The sequence below is a fragment of the Engraulis encrasicolus genome, chromosome 12, assembly GCF_034702125.1.
Source record: "Engraulis encrasicolus isolate BLACKSEA-1 chromosome 12, IST_EnEncr_1.0, whole genome shotgun sequence".
NCBI classification, from domain to species: Eukaryota; Metazoa; Chordata; class Actinopteri; order Clupeiformes; family Engraulidae; genus Engraulis; species Engraulis encrasicolus.
In genome coordinates, this window is record NC_085868.1 from 21764776 (window position 1) to 21792275 (window position 27500).

A 27500-nucleotide genomic window follows, 5' to 3' on the forward strand; every position below is an offset into this window, starting at 1 on the left:
GTGTTTGTGTTATTTCTCTTGGTTATTTTGTTTGTGTGTGCGTGCGTGCGTGCGTGCGTGCATGCGTGCGTGCGTGTGTGTGTGTGTGCGTGCGTACTTGCGTGTGTGTGTGAAAGAGGGAGAGAAACAGAATGGGATGTGGGGGCAGACAGCCAGACAGACAGACAGACAGGCAGGCAGACAGGCAGACAGACAGGCAGACAGACAGACAGGCAGACAGGCAGGCAGGCAGGCAGACAGACAGGCAGGCAGGCAGGCAGGCAGGCAGACAGACAGACAGACAGGCAGGCAGGCAGGCAGACAGACAGACAGACAGACAGACAGACAGACAGGCAGGCAGGCAGACAGACAGACAGACAGGCAGGCAGGCAGGCAGACAGACAGGCAGGCAGGCAGGCAGGCAGACAGACAGACAGGCAGGCAGGCAGGCAGACAGACAGACAGGCAGGCAGGCAGGCAGGCAGGCAGGCAGGCAGGCAGGCAGGCAGGCAGGCAGGCAGGCAGGCAGGCAGGCAGAGAGAGAGAGAGAGAGAGAGAGAGAGAGAGAGAGAGAGAGAGAGAGAGAGAGAGAGAGAGAGAGAGAGAGAAGCTCTCTGTGTCTTTGGGTCAAACTGCAGTGTTGTTGTGTATGGTTTATCTATATGTTGGCGCGCGCACACACACACACACACACACAGTGTTGTTGTGTAAGGCTATACACAGTGTTGTTGTGTGAGGTTATACACAGTGTTGTTGTGTAAGGCTATAGACAGTGTTGTTGTGTAAGGCTGTACACAGTGTTGTTGTGTAAGGCTATACACAGTATTGTTGTGTGAGGCTATACACAGTGTTGTTGTGTAAGGCTATAGACAGTGTTGTTGTGTAAGGCTATACACAGTGTTGTTGTGTAAGGCTATAGACAGTGTTGTTGTGTAAGGCTATACACAGTGTTGGTGTGTGAGGCTATACACAGTGTTGTTGTGTAAGGCTATAGACAGTGTTGTTGTGTAAGGCTGTACACAGTGTTGTTGTGTAAGGCTATACAGTGTTGTTGTGTAAGGCTATAGACAGTGTTGTTGTGTGAGGCTGTACACAGTGTTGTTGTGTAAGGCTGTACACAGTGTTGTTGTGTAAGGCTATAGACAGTGTTGTTGTGTAAGGCTGTACACAGTGTTGTTGTGTAAGGCTATACACAGTATTGTTGTGTGAGGCTATACACAGTGTTGTTGTGTAAGGCTATACACAGTGTTGTTGTGTAAGGCTGTACACAGTGTTGTTGTGTAAGGCTATACAGTGTTGTTGTGTAAGGCTATAGACAGTGTTGTTGTGTGAGGCTGTACACAGTGTTGTTGTGTAAGGCTGTACACAGTGTTGTTGTGTAAGGCTATACAGTGTTGTTGTGTAAGGCTATAGACAGTGTTGTTGTGTGAGGCTATACACAGTGTTGTTGTGTAAGGCTATAGACAGTGTTGTTGTGTAAGGCTAATCTATATGTTGGCGGTGCTGCTGGGGTCTCATGGGGTAGGTGAGGTGATAGGTGAGGGCAATTACAGCTTCGTTTTCAGCACCACTGGCCGGCCAGTTAACCATTTACACACCACACAGCCCATATGAAAAGGATATTTTAAAATCATGCACAAGTTTTACAAGTATTTTTTTACAAGTAATTCTAAAAGATTTTTATGTGACAGTGAAAACAGATGTACATTTTTTGGTAAAATTTTAAAAAATGTGCGGCACACTAGTTCCTTAACCCGTTAAAACACGGTGTTATAAATGTGCTGTTACCAGAATGACAATGACCGAGTCATAGTGCATTTCTAAAAGCCTTGTGTTATCTCATAGTGCAGTGGTTCTCAACCTTTTTTGTACAAACGCCCCTTGAACCTCATCATAAGCCTCCCAACACCCCTTTTGTCTCATCATAAGCCTGCCAACGCCCCCTTAGTATTAAAAAAAGACATAGACTAATGCACCTCAATGGCAAATAAGCCCCACCCCCTATTAGCTGTAGCCTTCTAAACGCCCCCCTAGGGCTCCCTAATACCCCCTGGGGGGGCTGCACCTCCCCCGTTGAGAAACACTATCATAGTGGAATAGTAGGCCTTCTGTGGTAGTTAACCTTTCAATGACTATTACAGCGTGCCACTGGTGGTGCGACAATAGCAATCCATTAAGGGGCTACAATCGGCTTGGCTGTACGGCACACTAGTGTCTTAGTACATTGCAAGGGCAGTTTGTAGTCACTACTGTATCCTAGTGGAAATCACCAAAAATGTTTTTATAAAATCCCACAATACACACAGAGGTGCCCTTGAGTAATCGCTTTGCTCTCTAGAGGAGTCGTTTTCTAATCCACTGTAAGGCACCTAACCTCACACAGCCCCGGGGGTCTCTCTCTCTCTCTCTCTCTCTCTCTCTCTCTCTCTCTCTCTCTCTCTACCTAATTTAATGTATGGTATGTCACCCCACATTGCCCCAGGAAGACTGCTCCATGCCCCTTTTATTGCTACAGGGTTGTAGTCGAAGTCAAGTGAAGCGAAAGCCCAACTGGGAAACTCCAACTCCCATTGTTGTTGTGACACAGCACTCCACTGTGCTCACTGCACACAACGAGATTGCATTTATGCCTCACCCGTGCAAGGGGGCAGCCCACAATGGCGCCCCAAGAGCATGGTCCATACGCTCACCTACACACTGTTGTGTTTAGAGCAGGGGTGTCAAACTCATTTTGGTCCGGGGGCCGCATACAACCCATGTGGACCTCAAGCGGGCCGCATTAGTAACATCATCGCAAAAAAAAAAAAACGTAAAGCAGAGGATTAGTGTTCAGTACTATCACGTTTTAAGTGTGTTGAATATGTAGAAAGCAATGCAATACTGATAATCCTATGCAAAATTTCCTTGACTTCATTCATTCATTACCTACCGTCAATTAATTAAATATGGGACAGTTCATTTTGGCAGGGGGTCTTGGGGTTTTCCCCCAGAAAATTTTGTATTTCTTATATGTAATTTCCTGCATTTTCACGCATTCTAACATCCCGTTTCCAGTTTGAGCTTAATAGGAACCAATACAAATCCAATTATATTTATTATTTAATTACAACCAATACCAATACAATACGAATAAGAAGTATTAACATTTTATCTCTATATATGAGGTCTATAATATATGAGCTTTATCAAATGCTTGTTACAGTACAAATTCACTATTTATAATAAAAGTGTGATGTGCACTTTACTACATATATACAGTGTAACAGAGGGACCATTGGGTTAATGTCATGCAGGTCTCGATTTTGCCCCGAGGGCCGTAATTGCGCATTTCGGTTATTTCATTAAAAAAAAAAAAAAAAAAAATTTTTTTTTTTTTTTTTTTTTTTTTTACATCCGGGCCGGATGGAACCCTCTGGCGGGCCGGATGCGGCCCGCGGGCCGTATGTTTGACACCCCTGGTTTAGAGTGATGTACTGTTTGAGATATATTTTGCTTCAGTTTAATGTCCTGTCCTGTAAGTTGCAGATATGTAATGTACAGTATTGAATTTTGGTCTTGTGAAGGTGTACATTCTGTGAGTCTGAATAGACTGTTACAAAAAGAAAGACTGCTGTGTTTTGTATAAAGTAGACAACTGTTTTCATGTTGATCTAATTTGTTTTCTCATTTGGTGCTAATGTGTGTCTTTTCTCTTTTGACATGAAAGTGAGGTTTTGACAAAAGATTGTTAAGTGTTTATGGCAATGTTTAGGCTTTGATAGCAGAGTTTCATGCTGGCATATATGTGAGGGGTTTATCTCCAAGTGTTGAGAGAAATTGGCTTGTGTGTAGAGTTTTGACTCCATGCGCGAAATTTTGCAAATTGTGTGCAAGCAGTAGGCAAAAACTGTAATAAAATGAAGACAGACTCATCCGTATCAAAACAAAGTCATATTTTGTCCAATTCAAGACCACAGAAAACAGTCCCTGAGTCCTGCCCTACAACTCTGCTGTACTTCCTGCAATTTATTCTAGATCAGAGAGGGAGCTGAATGCAGGGGCAATGCTGTTTGGGGCAAAAAGAAGGACTGACTCTTAGTGGAGTGGATCGGCACTGCCCTTACGATCCGATTCGATCACGATTCGGAATGTAGCGATTCCATTCGATTCTATACGATCCAGTCCGATCCGATCCAATTCTACAATGCATTGCAATGCGTTACATTTCTACTGAAAGCAAAGCAAATGTTTAATCAGTCATGATGAGGCAATACAAGTAGTCAGATACTGAGCAACAATTTATTGGCTGTTTTCTGTATCAGTCTGTATCAGTCTTGCAATGTTTTGAATTGCTTTTATTTAATTTAACATTCATTTGCTCCCGAAATATCCATGGAAGTAATTGAAACTTAAAAAAATTGCTGGATCAATTCTAGAACTTGCCGGATCAATTCTGGATCGTCCATGCCCCGCATTGGATTGCATCTCCGAATCGATCATTGTTGACCCCACTACTGACTCTTCAGTTACCTACTACTACCAATGTCCGTATTAGGGTTGTCGTATCGGATCGGATGGATCGGATCGGCTGCCGATATTGGCAAAAAATGCGGATCGGTATCGGATCGGCATGCACGGAAAAATCCGATCCAGAATTCCAATCCATTTTCCTATTTTGTGTTTATTAATATCTGAAAAAACCAGGTCAGTTTCTCATTAAAAACCATTGTGTATTACTCAATTTCACCCAGTGTTTCCCATACATTGAGGAAACTATGGCGGCCCGCCATAGTTTAAATTTGGCCGCCATAGTTTCCGAAAATGTAAAAAAAAAAAAAAACTTTTTTTTTTTTTACGATTTCCGTTTTTGTTAAAAACGATTTGAATTACGATTTCCTTCGCATTTTCCTCCTGGAGTAAATACATCCTATATAGAAAACCACAAGTGCTTGAAAGACAGAGGGATCAAAAGCCTAGTCAAGTTGTTGTAGTTAACTTGGGTTAGGGAACAATAAAAAAAAACCTTCAGAGAAGGGACAGTTGGGATGAGTTTACTAACACTCCCCAGGCTTTGTTTTACAGTTGTAATGAGTTAGGTGACAGGCCTTCATTGACACGGCAGAGGAGACATCGGGCTGCATATAGAAATGAATGTGTAATGAATGTGAATATAGACATAAATGTGTAATATGTTGTTCAGCCCTTTTAAAGGATAGTTCCGGCGTAAAATGAAAGTTTCACCATCGATTTCCCATGCCACATAATGTATCTAATGATGAGCCATTCCGGGCAATGCCGCGCCATTATGGAGTTAGCTTATTTTAAGCTTTTTGACGAAATACGCAGCCAATGCATCACGGCGGGGCCAATTTGTAAATATTATTTTCTGATGTTTCCCCGCTATAAACAACCTCAAAAACGTTACACACCTCATCACAAAGGTCTCGTCAATCAAACCGAGGCACAGAGAAGATCACCGGACCACTGGCCAGTGTTTTCAGCGGTGTCTCACTGTCACTGTTGCAACTCTGACCCAGATGCAGGCTACTCCATCAGGTGTCTAGGTAGGCTAAACATGGTCCGCGGTTCTTACACCGGCTGCGACCGTAAAATGAAAAGCTGGAACGCCGACCGTTTTCACCGACTGCCACTGTCTAAACCAGACATATTACGGGAATGGCTAATAGCATCAGAAGTGGACGAAACTGACAAAAAAACCTGGAGGGATCACGACTACCGTGTGTGCAGGCAGCAGATTTGAAGAGTTGTATGGAGAGTACAGGTAGGCAGACTACTCTTACAAAGTAATTGCAACACGGTATAATATAACATGGATTCAACTTTGTAATAACACACCACTGGTGGTGTACTTACATCTGTAAGAGCACTTCTAGTACAACTTAATAAAATTCCTCCAGCCCTCCTCCGTTGCGTAATGGTCCACCATCTGAACCCGCGCGCCTTCGTCAATTAGAGTCTACTGCACTGAAACTACTCTAGCATGCTTGACATCAACCACCTCGAATGCCTCAGGTCGCACAATTTCACAATTTCACTTGCCATCCCGCGCTAGTTTGTTTTGACAGTTTATTTATCTCCTGTAGTGGGCTACATTTACTGCACCTGTATGCCTTCCCAAAACAGAGTGCTTGCTGGCAAAGACGCGCGGTGTTGCAACCAGTTTCACAGATTCACAGACAGTCAAGATTCATGAGCCAGACACATTTACACATGTTTCTCTCTCTTCAAACATACCTCCATAGCCATGCGCCTTTTTGACACAGTTTCTCTTTATTTAGACGGTTTCGTTTCGTGTTCCATCTCCCTACTGTTCTTGTAGTAGTCATCATCCTCAAAATGCTCCCTCCACACACGGTAGTCGCGATCCCAGGGTTTTTATGTCAGTTTCGTCCACTTCTAATGCTATTAATCCCGTAATGTGGCTGAAAACGGTCGGGGTTCCAGCTTTTCATTTTACGGCCGCAGCCGGTGTAAGAACCGCGGACCATGTTTAGCCTACCTAGCCACCTGATTGAGTAGCCTGCATCCGGGTCAGACTAGAGAGTTGCAACAGTGAGACACCTCTGAAAACACTGGCCAGTGGTCCGATGATCTTCTCTGTGCCTCGGTTTGATTGACGAGACCTTTGTGATGAAGTGTGTAGTAGCGTTTTTGAGGTTGTTTATAGCGGGGAAACATCAGAAAATAATATTTACAACTTGGCCCCGCCGTAATGCATTGGCTGCGTTTTTCGCCAAAAAGCTTAAAATAAGCTAACTCCATAATGGCTCATCATTAGATACATTATGTGGCATGGGAAATCGATGGTGAAACTTTCATTTTATGCCGGAACCATCCTTTAATGGGAGGAATTTTGAAAAACTGGCCCTGTGACCAGCACCCCTCATGTAGAATGTGTACGCCTATGTGTCTGTGGGGAAAAGGCACAGCCTACCCTCTTAGACCCTTTTTGTCTATGCGTTAACAATTTCACAGTACACTACTCTTAAATTCTTATCTCTGCTCCTATTTTGTTTTATTTTTTTTTTCATTACATAGACCCCTGCATGAGGGACGAATGAAACTGTGTTGTAAACAGAAATGATTCACTGTACTGCATTTTAAAATATATATATAAATGACAATGTACTACTAATATCATGTGTAAAATGTTATGTAGCCTTCTTTCTCAAAATATAAATGGCTGAAATGTAGGCCTAGGCCTATAGTTTCTCCATGCGCCAATGTCATACTGTACTCATTGTTTTGTCATTTTGCATTTACACTGCGTGACCCCCCCCAAAGGCCCGCGTGAAAAGACACCCCCCACCCCCCCGCTTCCAAAATTTCTGTGGGAAACACTGTCACCTAATTCAGTTGGCTAGTTGTTACTAACAGTAAAAACCCTTTACAACATGACTATGACAACAAAGTAAGTAGGCTAAATAACTTTCAACTTAAATACTCCGATAGGCCGGTATCGGTATTGGCCGGTATCGGTCTCGGTATCGGATCTGAAGTGAAATAAAATATCTGTATCGGATCGGAAGTGCAAAAACCTGGATCGGGACATCTCTAGTCCGTTTAGGTTGTTGTAAGACTGTAATTATGCAAACACACTGGCTGTGACAAGATTAAGCAACAGAGAATCACTGGATTGTGCTGCAAGAGCCATTCAAGTGATTGAAACGACAGAGCATGCCCGTTAAAAGCGGAATGCAAGTATTCAGACATTCCAATTGGCTGTGGCGGCTGTTACCGAACCGCATTATAGCTAATTTGCATATTATTCGCTGAAGTCTAACTACAAACTGCCGCTCAAGTTGCTCAAATCACCTCTGGTTGCCCAAATCGACTCAATACAAAGTCAGTTACTTGAACCGATGCCAGAGTCGCTCAAGTCTGGTCTGTCCATGCCAGTAGGTTGTGTACAACAACATACCATAACTACAGTTCAGATTGTGGCTGCCATTGCAGTGAGCCTTGCACTCTGGTGTTGTGGTCATGCTTGCATATTCATGTTTGTTTGGTGCCCTGGAGATATGGAAAGCATACATACATGAGATTCCCAAAGGTGGACATTTGTCTTGGGCTCATCCATAATTAAAAACCAGAAACACATACAGCACCACAACATTACACCACAGTAACATCAACACAGGCATAAAACTGTTTTCTGAGCATTTTTGCACCAGCTGATATGAAGCAGTTTCCCTATTTTTCCCCCTATATAGTATGGGGATGTATGTGGTCAGGGCTCTAAATTAACTTTTTCCACCACCAGCCAATTTGGCTAGTGGACATTTTTTCTTACCAGCCAAACAGAAGTTCAACTAGCCATTTTTTTCAATCTCGCCAAAATAAACTATGTGTTAGGCTAGTTTTTTTTTTTTATATAATTATGGTAATTTTGTTCAACAATTACACTATATACACTATATATAGGCCTGCATACTATAGGCCTATTATAGGCTATATATTTTTTCATTATTTTTTAACTTCTGCTTTATTTTTAACTTTCATTACTTAGGCCTAATCAATTTGATTTAGTTTTTGTTCAATTCCTCTGAAAACAGCTGAATCACATCACACAAGCCACTCACATAACAGACCTTTAACATACAGTAACCAAGCACACAGCAAAACTCTCCAAAACCTCACATACGCACACCCCAAGGAAGGAGAAGTGATGAGAGGAAAAGGAGAGGAGGAGCTCTTCTCTTATCTACCATGCGCAACAAAATGACAAGAAGCCTAGTTTAACTAAAAGTAAATAATATCACGGGAATCTTCGATTCCTTTGTTACTTCCACAGCTTCGTCGTTGGTTGCTTTTTTGTTATTTGTTTTCTTTCCGATGGCGTGGGCTTTCCAACTAAGTTGCGCCAGGACTCGGAACATTTCAGAAGACAACTGAACTGACAGCTACGCTCACACTACTCTGACAGTCAGCTCTCCTCCTCTGCCCTTGTCGCTATTTCGTTCCACAACCACTCCTTTTTTAACGTCACTATTATTACGGTTACAATTACTACTAGCATTCACCAACACACAGAACTTTTCTCTAACCACCGCCACGTTCTCATCACTCGCACAAAACATAGGCATAATCTGCGTTAGTCATGTTATTGAAACGGTCAGGGCCTCGCTGCTTCAAAAAGGCAGCCTGTTACAGCAAGGTTCAGCCTAGTAATAATAGTAGTAGTGGCGTTAAAAAGGTTGTAGCGAAATCGACGAGAGCATAGGAGGAGAGCTGCCTGTCAGAATAGTGTGAGCGTAGCTGACAGAAGGCTGGTCGTCTGAAATGTTTTCAATGCTGGCGCGCGCAACAGCATGGAGTTGCCTCTTGCTGCACTGGAAAGCCCATGGTGGGAGGCTACGTCGTGACGCTAGTGTCCATGGGTAATGTAGGAAATCTCGCCTTAAGGGCTCTGCATACTTAACGTGCGCACGTTCGTCATAGCAGCGGTTTACCGTTCATAATTTACTGTACTCGGGCGCTACTGGCCAAATTGGCGGGTAGGTATTTTTTTCTACTAGCCAAAATTAATTTTCACCCGTGTTTGGCGGGTTGGCGTGTGTTAATTTAGAGCCCTGTATGTGGTGTATGTGTACATGTAAATGGTCTCTACATGTATGTCATTTACAACCATTCATTTCAATCAAATGAAAATTGACCTGTCTGATGTGAAGACAAATATGGGACAATAATCTAATCTAATCTAATCTAATCTAATCTAATATAATATAATATAATATATTTTATTTGGTTAAACTCTACTGTCCCTGCAACATTAATTACACAGTAATTAAATAAACTAGCATTGAGGTGTGCGTCATCATCATTCAGAACTCATAATTCAGCACCCAGAGAGTCAACTTAGCATCTTCTAGTGCAGTGGTTCTTAACCTGGAGAGCGGGCACCCCCTGGGGGTGCGGCAGAGATTTCAGGGGGTGCACTGAATTATGTGTGTGTTGAGGTTGTGACCAAAATTCTGCAGCGAACATTATAATTAGGACTAATCAAAACCAAGTTAAAACATGTTTTGTTCCCCATGTAAAGTCATTAGGGTATTGATTAATGTCTCAAGCAAAAATCATTGTAATTACTCACTTACATAATTTTTCGTGCATATACACGTGTAGAAGTTACAATTGGGGGTGCGCGGCTTGTCTTGGGCACAGGTAAGGGGGTGCGTTAAGAAAAAAAGGTTAAGAACCACTGTTCTAATGTATTTGGTGAAAAGAAATCCTGCACACTGTCCATGCCACCAACAAACTTTAAAGTTAAAGTTAAACTTTAAAAGAAATCCTGCACACTGTCCATTCCACCAACAAACTTTAAAGTTTGTTGGTGGAATGGACAGTGTGCAGGATTTCTTTGCACTTGACTGACAACCCCGCTGGGATAACATCCTACGCACCTGCCCAACTACAGAGATGTGCAAAAGTGTCTTTGTTGAATGTATTTGGTCCCAGAGTACTCTCTCTAAGTGTTGAATTCACACTGCACTTGTTTACTGTCTACAGTTTAACAGACGAACTCAACTGTTACAGTATGTACCGGAGCTGAACCTTACAGAGTAGAGTAGAGTCCTTTTATTAATCCCGAGGGAAATTAAGGTGTTTGACAGCTTACATAAATACACAAATACAAAACATACACAAAGACATAATACACATTATTGCACATTGCAGTAAACATATAGCACACACTTGAGTACAGCAATCAGCCTTACATCAGTTCACACACACAAACACACTCTCCCTCACACACACACACACACACACACACACACACACACACACACACACACACACACACACACACCCACACACACACACAAACACGCACACGCACACGCTCACACACACGCACACACACACAGACACGCACACTCAACCACACACACACAACCACACCCCCAAGGTAAGGTCCTGGTAGTGTGTTGCACACAAAAAAAATAAAGTGTCACCTTTTATGTGATGTGCAGTTTGGTGTCCTGAAGCATCTTCCCGTGGGCAGCAGGACAAGTCCCTGATGTGGCTGACCTTAATTACCATCTAACTGCAAGGCCTATTGCAGACCAGAGCAGGGAAGCAGGGCGGGAGGACGGGAGCGATTTTTAACAGTGGTGGCGAAAATACATGGAAACAGATCTGTCCTTCCACACCAACGCGCGTCAGTCAGGCAGGCGCGGGAGACGGCTTTAGATGCGATGTCCCATTCAGATGAATGGCAAAGTAGCAAACAAGCATTGGCTGTGGGGGGGGGGTAGCATTTTGAACAGGACTGGCCGTGCACGCTGACGTGGTCGGTGTGAAAGGCTTACCGTCATAGAACACACCGGCTGAGACTAAACAAAAAGACCTTCAGTCTTCTCACTGCCATCCCGCCACGCTCTAGTGTGGATCTGGCCTAATGCACTGTGATGATGAGCAGCCACTGGTGTAGTCTAGGTAGAACGAGTGTATACGGAGTATACCCACTTCAAAATTTCAGGGATTTCAGTATACCCACTTAAAATTGATTGATCCATTATTTAGAATGGCATGAATATATACAGTATACCCACCTGAAAAATGCTCAAATATACAGTATACCCACCACAAAAAGTTAGACTACACTGTGAGCAGCCACCCCCCAAGCAGGACACTGACTCTGCCCCTGGTGTAGCCCAGGGGCGTCAGCTGACCTAATGCTATACAGGGGCACAGTAGGGCACAGAGAGACAATGCACACGCGGGAAGCGGGAAATTAATGCAAGTAGTGCATGTGCACTATTTTGTGTGAATTCTGTAGAATACTTTGTATGCTAAACTTGAGCTACCGTGCCGTTTGGGAAATGTTAATTGTTATGCTCTTGGTCAGACCAAGTCTCAGAAGAGATTTGAAAGTCGATGAGAATCAGGCTAGTTTTATACTGTATGAAGTTGTACTGTATACTACATGTACAGTACTGCAATGTAATGCAATGTGCTGTACTCAGTAACCTCGCCAGTGTCACACGCTTCTTTTCCCCAGTTGGGGCCGACTCTGTCGTGTGCCGTGTGCCGTGTTCAGCATGCTGTGTGCATGCATTAGCTGTGTAACATCCGCTGTGTAGGCTATAGGTAGGTGTGTGTGTGTGTGTGTGTGTGTGTGTGTGTGTGTGTGTGTGTGTGTGTGTGTGTGTGTGTGTGTGTGTGTGTGTGTGTGTGTGTGTGTGTGTGTGTGTGTGTGTGTGTGTGTGTGTGTGTGTGTGTGTGTATGTGTGTGTGTACATATGCGCATACCATCTAGTGTGTGTGTGTGGGTGTGTGCATACTATCCAGTGTGTGTGTGTGTGTTGAAGGCTGGTGGTAAGACTCCTTGATAGGGCAGGTATTTTTAGTCGCTCGTATATCACGGATGCAGCACTGCAGTATTACAGTGCAGGCCCGTGCATCATGTGCACAGACATTCATGCCTTGAACACAGCAGGTGTGTGTGTGTGTGTGTGTGTGTGTGTGTGTGTGTGTGTGTGTGTGTGTGTGTGTGTGTGTGTGTGTGTGTGTGTGTGTGTGTGTGTGTGTGTGTGTGTGTGTGTGTGTGTTAGTAAATTAGTGTCAGTGTGTGTGTGTGTGCAGGGAAGCCGACAGAGGGGGACAAAGGGGTCAGTTGTCCTGGGCCCGTTGCATAGTATGCATTGGATGGGGGGGACCTTTATGATGAGTTTTGTCCTGGGTCTGGCAAAATCTGTCAGCGGCCCTGTGTGTGTGCTTGTATTTGTGCAGGGGGTGCATTAGGGTGTGTGTGTGTGTGTGTGTGTGTGTGTGTGTGTGTGTGTGTGTGTGTGTGTGACTGTGTGTGCGCGCACGTGTGTTTGTGTCCTACTTAAAATTAGGCTCCTAAATCAAAGCAGAAGTGCAGGCTAGGCAGGCGAGCACGCCTTACGCAAGTACCAGTAGTTGTGATATAACAAAATGAAACCCCAGGTGTATTGTGTACTGCCTTAAGCTTAATACTTAATACTTATGGGATTTTTACTGTACGGTTTATGGGGTGGGATGTTTTCTACTGTAACATACTGTAGATACAGTGATCCCCAACTACAGTAAACGCCAGTCCTCCTGCTCTTTTTACATGGCAGAAATATGTCATTAATATATCTATCCCATGGGCAGTTATGGGTAAGCGGTTAGGGAGTCAGACTTGTAGCCCAAAGGTTGCCGGTTCGACTCCCAGTTCTCTCCCCCATCCTCTTCCATGACTGAGGTACCCTGAGCATGGTACCGTCCCGCCAGCCGTACTGCTCCTTTGATTTTTTTTATGTGGTGTTGCTATATCACGGGGCATCACTGTATGGAGCTTGTAGGGTAGGTGTGGGTGTTAAAGTATTCATCAGTGTTGCAGTAGTATATTTCAGTTCAGAGAGGGAGGCGGCCCTGCCACCAGCTTGACCTCTCACTGGCTCCCCTGTTTGTCTGTCTACAGTGTCCAGCCTATCAGAGAGAGGAATGCCTGAGGCTGCCGCCAGAATAGGCTCAGCCACCAATAGAACATCGCCTTCATCACTGTCATCATCGTCATCATCGCCATCTCAGCGTTCGGAAGGAGGAGGCAGACGCCACCCTCACTCTCCCTCAGGACCCAGACATTCCAAAAAGGCCGGCGGCAGCGGCAGCAGTCGTCACAGGGGGGCACCCTCGAACCTCGACGGTAACCGTGACAGCACTGGCGGTAACCGTGGAGATGGTGGACTTGGTAACCGTGACAAGGACAGTGGAGGTAACCGTTTGGAGTGTTTGTTGGTATTGTGTCTCCAAATCTTGTCACAGTAAAGCGTTTTTTTTTTTTTGTCTGTTTCTGCTTGTGAACAAGGGAACAATGACACCACCATGTTTGTCACTGCCTCTTGGTCCATTTTACAATAGCTATGCTGTCTAAAAATGTGTGTTTGAATGAATATATTTGTTACTTTATTCATTTTTACACGTAACCTGCTGTTGTGTCATTGTATAATTACAGCTAGCCAGGGGTGCATTTCTCGAAAATGTAGTTGTTAGCTAGTTAGCAACTTGGGTAGTTGTCAATGGCAAATTGCATTGCAATCAACAAAGTAGCTAACGTAGCAACTATTGTTTCATGAAATGCACCCCAGACTTCATTTTAGCTTCTCTTCAGCTGAGAACTGAAGAAGTCCCTCTGTTGAGGAAATACCCAATATTTTCCAATCTCCAGCAAGCTGATGTCCAATTGAAAAGTGAAAGCCCATTGGGAAACTCCAACTCCCATTGTCATTGTGACACAGCACTCCACAGCACACAAGTGAACACTGCACACTGCACACAACGAAATTGCATTTATGCCTCACCCGTGCAAGGAGGCAGCCCTCAGTGGCGCCCCATGGGGAGCAGTGCGGTGGGACGGTACCATGCTCAGGGTACCTCAGTCATGGAGGAGGATGGGGGAGAGCACTGGTTGATCACTCCCCCCACCAACCTGGCGGGTCGGGAGTCGCGCCCTAACCACTCACCCATGACTGCCCATTGTACAGTATACTAACTAAACTGTGTTGACACTTGGTGATTGTTTCTTGTGTGTGAATCACTTGTAGCCCCATAATGTACGCTGTTCCACCAGTGGAACACTGTAATGTCATTGAAAAGTTAGTTACCCTTGTACTACACTACTATGACATAACACAGTGCCTTTAGTAAGGCACTACAATTACAACTCGGTCATTACCATTCCGGTTACAGCAATTTATAACACACCTTGTCTTAAAGTACCACAATGGAAATACGTTTTCTGACTTTTTTGTATACATCCCCGTCTATTTATTCCTTTGAATGTATGGTTATGGTTGCTATTCATTCATTCATTCATTCATTCATTCATTCATTCATTCATTCATTCAGTCTTAACGGGTTAAATACCTCGGCTCATTCAGGAGGTCGCGAGGATGACGGTGGGGCCCAGGGCATCCACCTGCTGCTGCGGCCCCCGGAGCTCCTGGTGCCCAGCCAAGGGCCCCTGCTGCACTCCAACCAGCCCGCGCCTGCGCCCGACACGCCCCACACCACCCCGAGCCTAGCGCCGCCACCGCCCGACGACACCGAGCCCTCGCCCACCGCCGAGGACTGGGGCTCGGGGGACTACTTGGAGACGCTCACCTTCATGGGCTCGGACGGCGAGGACCTCTCCCTGACCTCCAGCCTGCCCACGCACACCGTCACGCAGCACGCGGCCACGCACACGCAGCAGCACACGCACCTGGACGAGCTGGAGGAGGCTGTCGGGGAGGAGGGAGTAAGGTGAGTGTGCGGAGGAAAGGTGTGAGAATTTTCTAATTAGCTTAGTCTAGGGTCCCAGGTAGACAAAAATAAGTGAATAAAGAAGCACTCATCAGATTTGTTTTTTCTTTTTTAATCGCCTCACATCACAGACGTTTCGGGCTTACACCCTTCTTCAGTGTGAAATGGCGATTTCCTACGATTTTCCCAGGTAGACAAGCCATACTATACAGAGCTGCTCAAGGCAAGGCAAGGCAAGGCAAGGCAAGGCAAGGCAAGGCAAGGCAAGGCAAGGTAAGGCAAGGCAAGGCAAGGCAAGGCAAGGCAAGGCAAGTTTATTTGTATAGTGCATTTCATACACAGGTGCAACTCAATGTGCTTCACAAAAACACAAATGCAAAAAGAAAGGAAACAAGAAAGAAATAAAGAAATTAGAGTCAAAGAAAATGTAAAGCATTAAGATAAAACATATGGTGAAATAAAATGAAGAATGAAAACATACAATAAACTCAAATCAAACATCAAATAAAGCCTGCTGCGGCCACGCACCCGCAGCAGCACACACACCTGGACATGATGGAGCTGGAGGAGGCTGTGGGAGCGGAGGGAGTGAGGTGAGTGTGCAGAGCAGGGGTGATGTACAGGGGGGCCCCAGTTACCAGGGCCCCATGTAGATAGGAGGGGGGGGAGTCCATTGGAGCTGATTGTACATAGGTCCCACAAATTGCTGTTACGCCCCTGGTCTGGAGGAAAGGTATGAGAATTCCAAATTAGGGTCAATTTAATCTAGGGTCCCAGGTAGACAAGCCAGAGTTGCTTTGCAACGAATGAATTAATGAATTAAATCAAACGTCGGATAAGACCTGCCCACGCACCCATCACGCAGCACGTGTCCACACGCAGCAGCACACACACACACATCAGCTTGTTTACCTGGGGCATTTAATTCCAAATAAATATAATTTAGGGTCCTCCCTCGTAGACAAGCCAGAGTATCTCTGTGATGTATGAAATCAAATAAAACAATTCTTGGCAGAGCTTCTGGAACCCTGTCATGCAGGTGGTGTGACCATCATCGATCCTATTCACTATTTGATGAAAAAGCTTAACTACATCATAGGAGCACTGCTGTGGGTTTCCAGAAAGTCGTAGGTAACGTATTAAGTAGGACTGGGACATTAACTAGTTAATTTCGATTAATTAATCACGCGATTCGATTAATTAATTAACACAATTTCAAAAAATGAATCGCATTATAATATAGCTTCTTAGTTCTGGATTTCATAGTCCTCTTTTAAAAATGAATAATATTTTTATATTAAGCTTATTTATTGTAATTATTCAAAATCCATGTGGAAAAAATATTTTTCACTGTTCTCAAGTCAGACATTTAAATGCGATTACGTTGTAAGAGTAGTCTGCCTACCTGTACTCTACATACAACTCTTCAAATCTGCTGCCTGCACACACGGTAGTAGCGATCCCTCAGGGTTTTAATGTCAGTTTCGTCCACTTCTAATGCTATTAGCCATACCCGTAATATGGTTGGTTTAGACAGTGGCAGTCGGTGAAAACGATCGGGGTTCCAGCTTTTCATTTTACGGTCGCAGCCGGTGTAAGAACCGCGGACCATGTTTAGCCTACATAGCTACCTGATTGAGTAGCCTGCATCCGGGTCAGAGAGTTGCAACAGTGAGACACCTCTGAAAACACTGGCCAGTGAAAGACTGTGTGGTCCGATGGTCTTCTCTGTGCCTCGGTTTGATTGACGAGACCTTTGTGATGAAGTGTGTAGCGTTTTTGAAGTTGTTTATAGCGGGGAAACATCAGAAAATAATAGGCCTATAATTGGCCCCGCCGTGATGCATTGGCTGCGTTTTTCGCCAAAAAGCTTAAAATTAGCTAACTCCATAATGGCGCGGCATTGCCCAGAATGGCTCATCATTAGATACATTATGTGGCATGGGAAAGCGATGGTGAAACTTTCATTTTACGCCGGAACTATCCTTTAACCCTGTTACATAGAGTTTTGACAATGATGAACACTCATCTTGACTTGACTTCTGTGTATTCATCCGTTCATTCAGGTATGACACATCGTTTCCTGCCCGACCAACGGTGCCTCTCGCCACCATCACGCTCCCACCAACGGTTGCCCCCGACGACCCTCGTCTGCCCCCGGAGGCGGGGCTTGACGACGAGCTGGATTTTGATTGGGCGGAGATGTACCCCATCGAGCCCACCGAGGTGTTGCTCCCGGACATGAACAGCCTGGAGTACTACAACATGCTGCAGAACCGCAACGGCACACACATACACGCGCACGACCACACACACACGCACGACCACACACACACGCACGACCACACAAGCGGCGGTGGTGGTGGTGGTGGTAGCGCCGGAGAGGACCCACACAGGGACGGCAAAGACAGACCTCTCATCTCCCCGACCCCCACATACACCCACACACACGCGCACACACACACCCACGCCCAAGCACCTCCACCGCCGCCCCCAGCGCCCACCCCTGCCAAGCCTGCCACCATCCGCCCTACGCCCTCGCAGTCCCCGCCCATCCTCCGAGCCCCTCCCACGGACACCCACAGGCCCTCCCTTCCCAAGCCCACCCCCCATTCCACCATGGGCATCGCACGCCCACCGGGACCCCCTGCCATACCCCCTCCCGCCCCGACGTTGCCCCGCAAACCGACCACCCAGGAGATCACCATTAAGCCCCCCCATCGCATGCCACTGCCGCCCCACCCTGATAGCACTTCCTCCCGGGGGCCTGTGCCTACGACTCCCAAGATGCCCCTGGTTCCTCCCAGCAGGCAGCCACTCTGCAACACCAGCAGGCCTGACATGTACCTGGTGCGAGTGGGTGCGTAGCTCTCCTCATAGTCTTTCCTTTTCTTATTACATTACATTACATTAGTATTTAGCACACGCCTTGGTAACACTTCACAATAACCTTCCTCAAAAATGGTTAAAAACTAATGGTTAGCTAATGGTTTGTTGTGAATCTATAATACTATTATAAGCGTTGATATATCATTATTAAATCAATTGTGAAACACTTACTAAACATTTGCTGTTGACAATAACATTTAGGGCTGCACAATTATGGAAACAAATATAATCACGATTATTTAGATCAAAATCACGATCACGATTATTAATCACGATTATCCAGCAGAGCTTATAACCCCCACCCCCCAATTTCAGGAGCGACATAATAATATCTTACCATTAGTTAACCGTTAGTTAACCATTTCACGGAAGGTTATTGTGAAGTGTTACCGACGCTTTTGTTCAAAGCGACTTACAAGGAGCAATTTAAACAAGAACAGGGTAAGGCACAGTGTACAGTTGCAACACTGATAGCATTGTCCTACAAAAGAGTAAAGAAGTGGACAATGCATTAAAAAGTAGCAAAAAGTAAACAAGACCTCAAGGTGCAGTGTAAAGTTGCAACACTGACAACATTGTCAAACACAAGGTAATAGAAGCAACATTAAATAATAGGAAGGTAACAAGGCAAATTGGATGATAAGCAAGACATCTAGGCGCAGTGTACAGTTGCAACACTGGCAAAAATGTCCAACACAGTGATAAAGAAAAAACGAGTAAAGGATTTAAAAGGATGCTAAAAACAAATTAGGTACGTACATAAAGATGTTAGTTACATAAGAGATGTTAATAGCAGTGGCTTAATGAAAGACCTCAGAGACTAAGACTAAGGAAAGAGACTAAAAACTATAAAAACTATTGGTTTGTTTGTTCAAGAAAGTGTGGAATAAGCATGCCTGACGAAGATCCAGGGTGATCGAAACGTTTATTTTTTGGAGTTGTGGTACTGATAAGTTCTTGACCTGTGCCCAGGGCTGGATTAAGATGTCCTGGGGCCCCTAGGCTACAGGATGCTCTAGCCCAGTGGTTCTTAACCTGGGGTGCGGGCACCCCCTGGGGGTGCGCCAGAGATTTCAGGGGGTGCACGGAATTTTGTTTGTCTTGAAGTTGTGACCAAAATTCTGCAAGCGAATATTATAAATAGGCCAAATCAAAACCAAATTAAAACATGTTTTGGTCCCCATGTAAAGGCATAAGGTATTGATTAATGTCTCAAGCAAGAATCAATGTAATTAATCACTAAAATATTTTTTAGTGTGTAATATACGTGTAGACGCTTGAGTTGGGGGTGCGCGACTTGTCTTGGGCACAGGAAAGGGGGTGCGTTAAGAAAAAAAAGGTTAAGAACCACTGCTCTAGCCCCCCCCTGGAAAGCAAATTTCATGATAAAATTAGAAAGCTATTCAATCGGTAACACTTTATTTTAGGGATACATCTATTAGCACTAATACACACAATGTTCCTGTAGGCCTATAAGTAACTTGTAAGGCATGTGCAAAGCAAAATCAAACACTTGTTAGTATTCGCAAATGTCTTGTTCATGCACAATAAGTGATTTATTACCAATTTAACCTTAGTAAGGACCTAGTAGGCCTTAGCATTTGCTTAGTACATGCCTTACAAGGTACTTATGCAGGAATTAACATTGTATATATTAGTGCTAATAGATGTATCCCTAAAATAAAGTGTTACCTTACAATATAGGAATTAAGGATAACATGTCTGCCAACTGTGGAGGAGTATTAGCAAGGCATAAACCTACTCAGATTAATTGTTAAATGTCGTATATTCTACAATTCTGCATTTTTGTTAAAACTTTTGTCCAATTGAGGGGCCTCTGGCAGCTGGGGGCCCCTAGGCTGCAGCCATATCTAGCCTGTGCGTTAATCCGACCGTGCCTGTGCCCTTTGCCACCTGGTTGCAGGTATGCCCGTTGGCACCTCAGTGTCGTTTGCCAGAGCGCACGTCAGAGACCTGCTGAGACGGGAGTTCAACCGCACCGTGGAGCTACAGGTGTGTGTACAATACACTCAGGCGTGTGTGTGTGTGTGTGTGTGTGTGTGTGTGTGTGTGTGTGTGTGTGTGTGTGTGTGTGTGTGTGTGTGTGTGTGTGTGTGTGTGTGTGTGTGGTGTGTGTTCTTTGTGGTTGTGTGTGCGTGTGTGTGTGTGTGTGTGTGTGGTTGTGTGTGCGCCTGTGTGTGTGTGTGTGTGTGTGTGTGGTTGTGGTTGTGTGTGTGTGCGCGGCTGCGCGCCTGTGTGTGTGTGTGTGTGTGCGCCTGTGTGTGTGTGTGTGTGTGTGTGTGTGTGTGTGTGTGTGTGTGTGTGTGTGTGTGTGTGTGTGTGTGTGTGTGTGTGTGTGTGTGTGTAATGGTCTGTCTTGCCAGGCGAGGGCCGCAGGGCAACAGGAGGTAAGGAAGTCCAAAGCAGAAGGTATCTGGTTCAATTCCAGCTATTGCTGCCCACGTCCAGGTGCCCTTCCGTAAGACACAGCATCCTACAGTACATGGGTCCCAGGGTGTTGGTTAAAACCTAGCAACTCATAGCGAGCGGCCTTGCCAAAGGGGCCACTGTCTGGACGTCTTTGCTTTGGCTGAGTTGCCAGATGAGACTGATCATTTCCAGCCCCAAAAATGCCCAAAACCCGCCTGGAAGGACTAAATCCTGCCCAATATGCCCTGAATTTTATTGATTTCTATGGTCATGAATGTGCAGAAAAACAAAACAAAACCCCTTTTAACCCTTAACGCAGACGATCATCCTAAACAGCCCAATTGGGCGGGAAACAGTCCAATCTGGCAACACTCTGCTTTGGAACAAAGAAAAAGGTTTTCATGCTTACCTTTTCAGATTCCTACAACTTATCTCTTATTATCGCTTTGTAATTATAATACGTAATTTATAATTCTTACTAATCAATTGTAATTATGACCAGGGAAGCCGACGGGGGTGGGGGGGGTACTCAAAGGGGTCAGTAATCTTGGGTCCAGGGAGGGGGGGTTGTCCTCAATCGGGAATCGGGTCCTCAATACATTGTATTTTGTCCTGGGCCCAGCCAAAGTTGTCAGTGGGCCTGATTATAACCTGAAAACTGAAATTAAAGTCTGCGACACCGAGCTCTCTTATTTTCATTTTACTATGACAACATGTGTGCTGAAGGGCATGCTGCCCGAAACGTCACTTTAAAATAAGAGAAACGAGAGCTTGGTGTCACAGACTTTACTTTCAGTTCCCATTGGCGTTGCCAGTACAGCACCCAACCTTTTTGAGACGGATGTGCGTGTTTTTTCTCTTTTTTATAACTTGCTCAATGGCACACCTGCTGGGATTGGAAATGCAGTTTTAAAACGGTGAACTTTTAACAGCCACTGACAATTACCCTAATTTGCATACACGTATACTCTATATTATAGTCTTTTAAAAGTCCTGCCATCAGCTTGGCCTCATGTGGTTACTGCTTTATAAGGACACTGCTGGGCGCCCCAGCTGGTCTGAGAAAGACATGGCCCAAAGGGCAGCTCTACTTACAGCATACTTGATTTGCTCTTACAGCAGGAAGTAGCATACTGCAGTGCAACCCACTCACTACGGAGAACTACTACAAAGTCAAAGAATTACATACACACAAGGTTTCTGTCATATAATATGTATATATATTTTTTAATCTGTGGCCACTGGCCAGTCCCAATTTTTTAAAACTTTTTCAGCTTTAATACTGTATATCCTATGCCACAAGCCTTGTGTGCCACATTGTGTGTGTGTGTGTGTGTGTGTGTGTGTGTGTGTGTGTGTGTGTGTGTGTGTGTGTGTGTGTGTGTGTGTGTGTGTGTGTGTGTGTGTGTGTGTGTGTGTGTGTGTGTGTGTGTGTGTGTGTGTGTGTGTGTGTCACAGTGTGTGTGTGTGTGTGTGTGTGTGTGTGTGTGTGTGTGTGTGTGTGTGTGTGTGTGTGTGTGTGTGTGTCTCTGTCTGTCTTTCTGAGATGACAGTGTGTGTGTGTGTTAGAGGATGGTAGGAGTAAAGTCCGCCATCTTGTCATGAGCGTTAACCCTTTGTCCCCTGTTTAGGTGCTGAAGGCCCCTCCTGACTTCATCTTCCGCACGGTGGCTGGTCCGCTGGTCTTCACGGCCGTGTCCGTCATCAACGCTCTCCGCCAATCAGCACGTGGCTCCGCCTCCAACAGCATCCTCTCTGTCACCTCCATCTCCGCCACCGTTCCCGACTACAAACACCTTGCGCACTCAGGTAAGACATGTGTGTGCGTGTGTGTGCATGTGCGTGTGCATGTGCATGTGTATGTGCATGTGTATGTGTATGTGTATGTGCGTATGTGTGTGTGTGTGTGTGTTACAGTGTGAGACTATATTTGTTCCCTGTTGAACCGTTTTCTTTGTGTTGTAAGTTTCTGTGTGCATGTGTATTTGTGTTTGTGTAATAAGCTCTTTATACAATACATGTTATGTTTGCAATACTTAATTAAGATAATTATTATAATATAATATAGTATATAATATAATATAATATAATAATAATACAATACAATATTTTTCATTTCTAATTTTTCTCAATCCGTCTGTTATATTTTTTGTGTGTGCGTGCGTGCATGCGTGTTTGTGCGTGCGTGCGCGCGCGCATGCGTGCGTGCGTGTGTGTGTGTCTACAGTGCTGCAGTTTGTGCCAGGCCACGTGGACGTGCGTGTGTGTACCTTCAGTGAGCAGGTGGAGCGTGGTTTACTGACGGCGTACGGAGAGGTGCGCAGGAGATACCAGGAGAATGGCAGCTTTACTATAGAGGTAACCATGACAACTATACCATAGTGGTAACCATGACAACAGTCACGAGAATGGGTAACCATGGCAACCATCCCTATAGAGATATGATCATGACAACCTTGAGCTGAAGGATAGCCATAGCAATAGGAAACGGTTGGTCTGCACACTATGTGCTCCAACACTGCAAACTTAATTTAATCCATTGATGCTGGATATGTAAAGGTAGCATTAACCAAGGCGCCTGCAGCTGCATGGACACAGCATTCGGGTACATGAGATTTGAGGGTTTCTTTTTAAATTATTATCAAAAATGTGTATGTTAGAGCTGAATGAACACATTCTAATGCAAGATGATGGTCTTTACTTTTAAAGGCAACTTATTACATGTTTTTATCTGCTTCGGAGGCTGAGATATTTAGGTTTGTATAGGCTGAGGGCACCTTGTCCCAAAAAAAGGCTTAGGACTAGATATTTAGCAGGTGTTTTATGAAAGTGCCTTTGGCTTAAATAGGTAAATGAAAGCATGCAGCATTTTGCTGATGTCCCTGATGAAGATCCATGAGACAGAATTGTTGCATGTTTTAATTGAAATAAGTTCCTATTTTTGGGAGCACAACCACAGTGTACAGAACTAAGTCTCCCAAGTTCTGTTACTATTCAATCCTCAAGTTTCTTTTGTTTCAGACATGTAAAAGTTTTCATTTCATCTTTTACCTGTTATGTTTCAACGGTGAAAGTTCCGTCTTCAGGGTGACCCTCTGATGAAGACATACGTTTCACAGTCGAAACAAGTCAGGAAGAAGATGAAAACTTTCACTCGTCTGAAACAAAAGAAGCTTGAAGATTTTATTTAACTTTTTTGTGTTTGTTGCTGTTTATTTGAGTTTTATTGTTTATAGGGTCATAGGTGGGCCCCGAACATTTGTTAAAATTTCAGGTGGGCCCCAAGTTGGAAAAGGTTGGGAACCCCTGCTTTAAGACATACGGTAATGAACGTCATACATCTGCTACTATTGTCTAGCACCTGCAAAGTTCATTCGGATGTGCACACAGACCTAGGTAGTCATGGCAAGACCAACCATGGAGGTAACCAAGACAACTCTTTCTGTTGTATCCATGACAACAGTCACTATTTGGGTAACTGCCACACGACTACTGTGTGTGTGTCCAGATTGTCAACATCACCATCAGCGTGGGCAAGGCGCAGCGCCAGCAGCAGAGGGCGCCGGTGGACATCACCTTCGCGGTGCGGGACGAGCGCGGCTACCTGACGGGGGCGGAGGTCAGCGGACACCTGAGGCAGCTCAGCATGGTGGAATACAGCTACTACCTAGGATACCCTGCAGTGCAGATAGCAGAACGTGAGTAGTGGAAACACACACACACACACACACACACACACACACACACACACACACACACACACACACACACACACACACACACACACACACACACACACACACACACACACACACACACACACACACACAGTACAGCTCCTACCTAGGATACCCTGCTGTACAGATAGCAGACGTGAGGACACACACACACACACACACACACACACACACACACACACACACACACACACACACACACACACACACACACACACACACACACACACACACACACATACATACACAGCTACTACCTGGGATACCCTGCTGTACAGATAGCAGAATGTGAGGACACACACACACACACACACACACACACACACACACGCACACACACATACACAGTACAGCTCCTACCTAGGATACCCTGCTGTACAGATAGCAGACGTGAGGACACACACACACACACACAGAATCTGTTACAGAGTTTTCATTGAAATATTGACAGCATTCTATGCGTGTCTAAAGCCAGGCTCAAACTACACGACTAGCGATTGTGTGTCCCATTTTGGCGTCGGGGTGCACCGCACACTAGAAGAGAATCGCAACTGTCAATCTTGTCGCTGCTCGCAGCCACCGAGACAATGCCCGACGTTCTATTTCCAGTCGCAAATATCAAACAGTGTTTGATTTCTACGATTTGCGATCGGCGACTCTTTGAGCTGCCAAAGTTCTATCTTAGAACGTCGCTCACGACGAGGAAATCTTTCCCGACAATCGCTTGCGATGGTCCTGGGGGGTAACGTTCCAGCGATTGTCGTAAGGGGGGTTTTCAGCCGAGAATCGGCGCGATAGTCGTGTAGTTTGAGCCAGGCTTAAGTTAGAGGCACGCACGTGCGCATGACATCATAGGTGTCCTGGTCTCAGGGAATCATGGACACCTGCTCAGCCAATCAGGAGACGTTCTGCCTGTTCACAGGGTGATAATTCACTGCGTCTGATGCACTGACAGGGAACTCTACTCCACAGTGCTGCTCTCATCCACCAGGTCCAGAGTGCTTGATTGATTGATTGATTGCTTTATTGACAACACACCAGTTTTCTCCTTATAGAAGCACTGTTCTTCCTGTGGTCAAAACAAATCCATACATTATTTTACATTTTTCTCTTTTCTTTTTACAAATGATACAAACCCCAACAGAAGACAAAAACACAAGACACACAATACAAACTCAAACAAACTCAAAAGAGGAAATGAGAACCTGTCACTCATAGGTTAGTCCAGAGTGCTGGATGTATGTGTTATATATGTGTTGTATGTTTAATACATCAGCCTGATGTGAGTTGACTGATTTCCCCCCTCTCTTTCTCTCTCTCTCTACCTCTCTCTCTGTCTCTCTCTGTCTCCCCCCTCTCTCCCCCACCCTCTCTCTCTGCCTTTCTCTCTGTCTGTCTTTCTCTCTCTCTCCCTCCTCCCTCCCCACCTCTCTCTCTCTCTCTCTCTCCCTCCCCACCTCTCTCTCTCTCTCTCTCTCTCTCTCTCTCTCTCTCTCTCTCTCCCTCCCCCTCTCTCTCTCCTCTCTCTCTCTCTCTCTCTCTCCTCTCTCTCTCTCCCCTCTCTCTCTCTCTCTCTCTCTCTCTCTCTCTCTCTCTCTCTCTCTCTCTCTCTCTCTCTCTCTCTCTCTCTCTCTCTCTCTCTCTCCACAGCGTATCATTACCCTGAGCTCAATATGACCCATCTGCTTCGCTCCTCGTGGGTAAAAACGGGTAAGGGCATGTCATTGAGGAACTGTGTGTGTGTGTGTCCAATCGTATCTCACTCATTTCGTGAGGTATTCACGAAAATAATAATTTAATTTTCGTGGTGCCTTCACGAAATTGCCCGTTTTTCGTGGTAGGGCAACGAAACGCTGCCTATTCACTTGAATTGCCCGACTGTTGCCTAGCGACCCACTAGTTTGATGCCCTTTCGGTAGCCTACCGTCACATGGTAATCAAACATTTCAAACAAGCAATTTAGGGTTAGGTTTAGGGTCAAGGTTAGGGTTAAGGTTAGGGTTAAGGTTAGGGTTAGGGTTAGGTTTAGGGTTAAGTAGGGTTAAGGTTAGGGTTAGGTTTAGGTTTAGGTTTAGGGGACATAAGGCGTAAGTACCGAAAGGGCGTCGAATTAGTGAGTCCCGAGTGTTTAGTCAGCACCCCCTCCCCGCCCCTGCAGACGCTTGGATAACCATAGCAGCAGTAGGGCAATTCAAGTGAATAGGCAGCGTTTCGTTGCCCTACCACGAAAAACGGGCAATTTCGTGAATGCACCACGAAAATTAATCTATTATTTTCGTGAAGACTTTACGAAAGGCGTGAAATAGGGCTGGTGTGTCTGTGTGTGTGCGCGCGCACGTGTGTGTGTGTGCGCACGTGGGTGCGCGCGCATGTGTGCATTTGTGTCTGTATCAGGGCTCCGAACCGGTTCAAGGAACGAAAACGAAAACCGAAAACGAACGAAATTTTATGGAATTTTACAAGGAACGGAAACGGAAACGAAAACGAAATGGTCTTCAAGTGTTCCGGAACAAAAACGTTATTCTGAAATCCACAAACCGGTTAATAACGTTTTTTTTTTCGTTCTCTATATTTCATACAAGTGCACGATTTTGTTTGAGGAGTAACCATGGCGACGAGCAGTCTTTTAGTTCGGCTGACATGTATGAGGGGAAACATGCATACAGCAGCATTTTGCTTCACCTGAGCTCTTGCCGCCGATTGATAAAATATTGAGGAGCATTGGCCAATCAGAGTGCGACTGTGCATTGTATGGAGAAACTTCCTGGGTAAATTTTAGGATGTGCTTCTCCTCAGAGATTTTGATAGGAAACTAGAACTAAACTGTCTGTTCTCCTGGCTTTCTCGTAGTGATTGGAAGTTGGCTCTAATAAACCCGCCCTAAAGTTGTTGACCACCAATATCAAATAAGTTTTTGTAAGAGAAATGACACTTTACCCGCGCTGTTCTTCAGTCTCATTCACGGACAGTAGGCCGCCGCCTACAGAGTTTTATATTGACACCATGGAGAGCAAAAGAGAACATGTCTTGAGATCGGTGTTGGGATTCCTACAGGGACAGAGTATTTGGACCATACAGTCTATGATTTGCAAAGGAATTGGATAGGCGATTTGATGAACCTAATTCGCAGAGTGCTCGTCTCGAGAGGCAACTGGTGGGTAAGTCATGTTTAGCTTACTACTTGAAATGGCACCGCCGAGTGCCTCG

The 27500-nt window shown here is 45.1% G+C and overlaps 2 protein-coding genes across 2 annotated transcripts in view; both read left to right on the plus strand.

Annotated features, from left to right (window-relative positions):
• si:dkeyp-27e10.3 (UPF0606 protein KIAA1549) overlaps positions 1–27500 on the plus strand; it is a 65464-nt gene that overhangs the window by 11453 nt on the left and 26511 nt on the right. Inside the window, exons 2-10 of the mRNA XM_063211855.1 lie at positions 13415–13708; positions 14874–15174; positions 17304–17521; positions 17735–18097; positions 20051–20139; positions 22188–22365; positions 22784–22914; positions 24065–24254; positions 25944–26003. Coding sequence (XP_063067925.1) covers positions 13415–13708; positions 14874–15174; positions 17304–17521; positions 17735–18097; positions 20051–20139; positions 22188–22365; positions 22784–22914; positions 24065–24254; positions 25944–26003 — 1824 coding nt within the window. The remainder of the gene's footprint in view (positions 1–13414; positions 13709–14873; positions 15175–17303; positions 17522–17734; positions 18098–20050; positions 20140–22187; positions 22366–22783; positions 22915–24064; positions 24255–25943; positions 26004–27500) is intronic.
• The window catches only part of svopl (SVOP-like), a 76929-nt gene continuing 54939 nt past the window's right edge, over positions 5511–27500 (plus strand). Inside the window, exon 1 of the mRNA XM_063212580.1 lies at positions 5511–5740. The gene's annotated coding sequence lies outside the window, so the exon portion shown is untranslated. The remainder of the gene's footprint in view (positions 5741–27500) is intronic.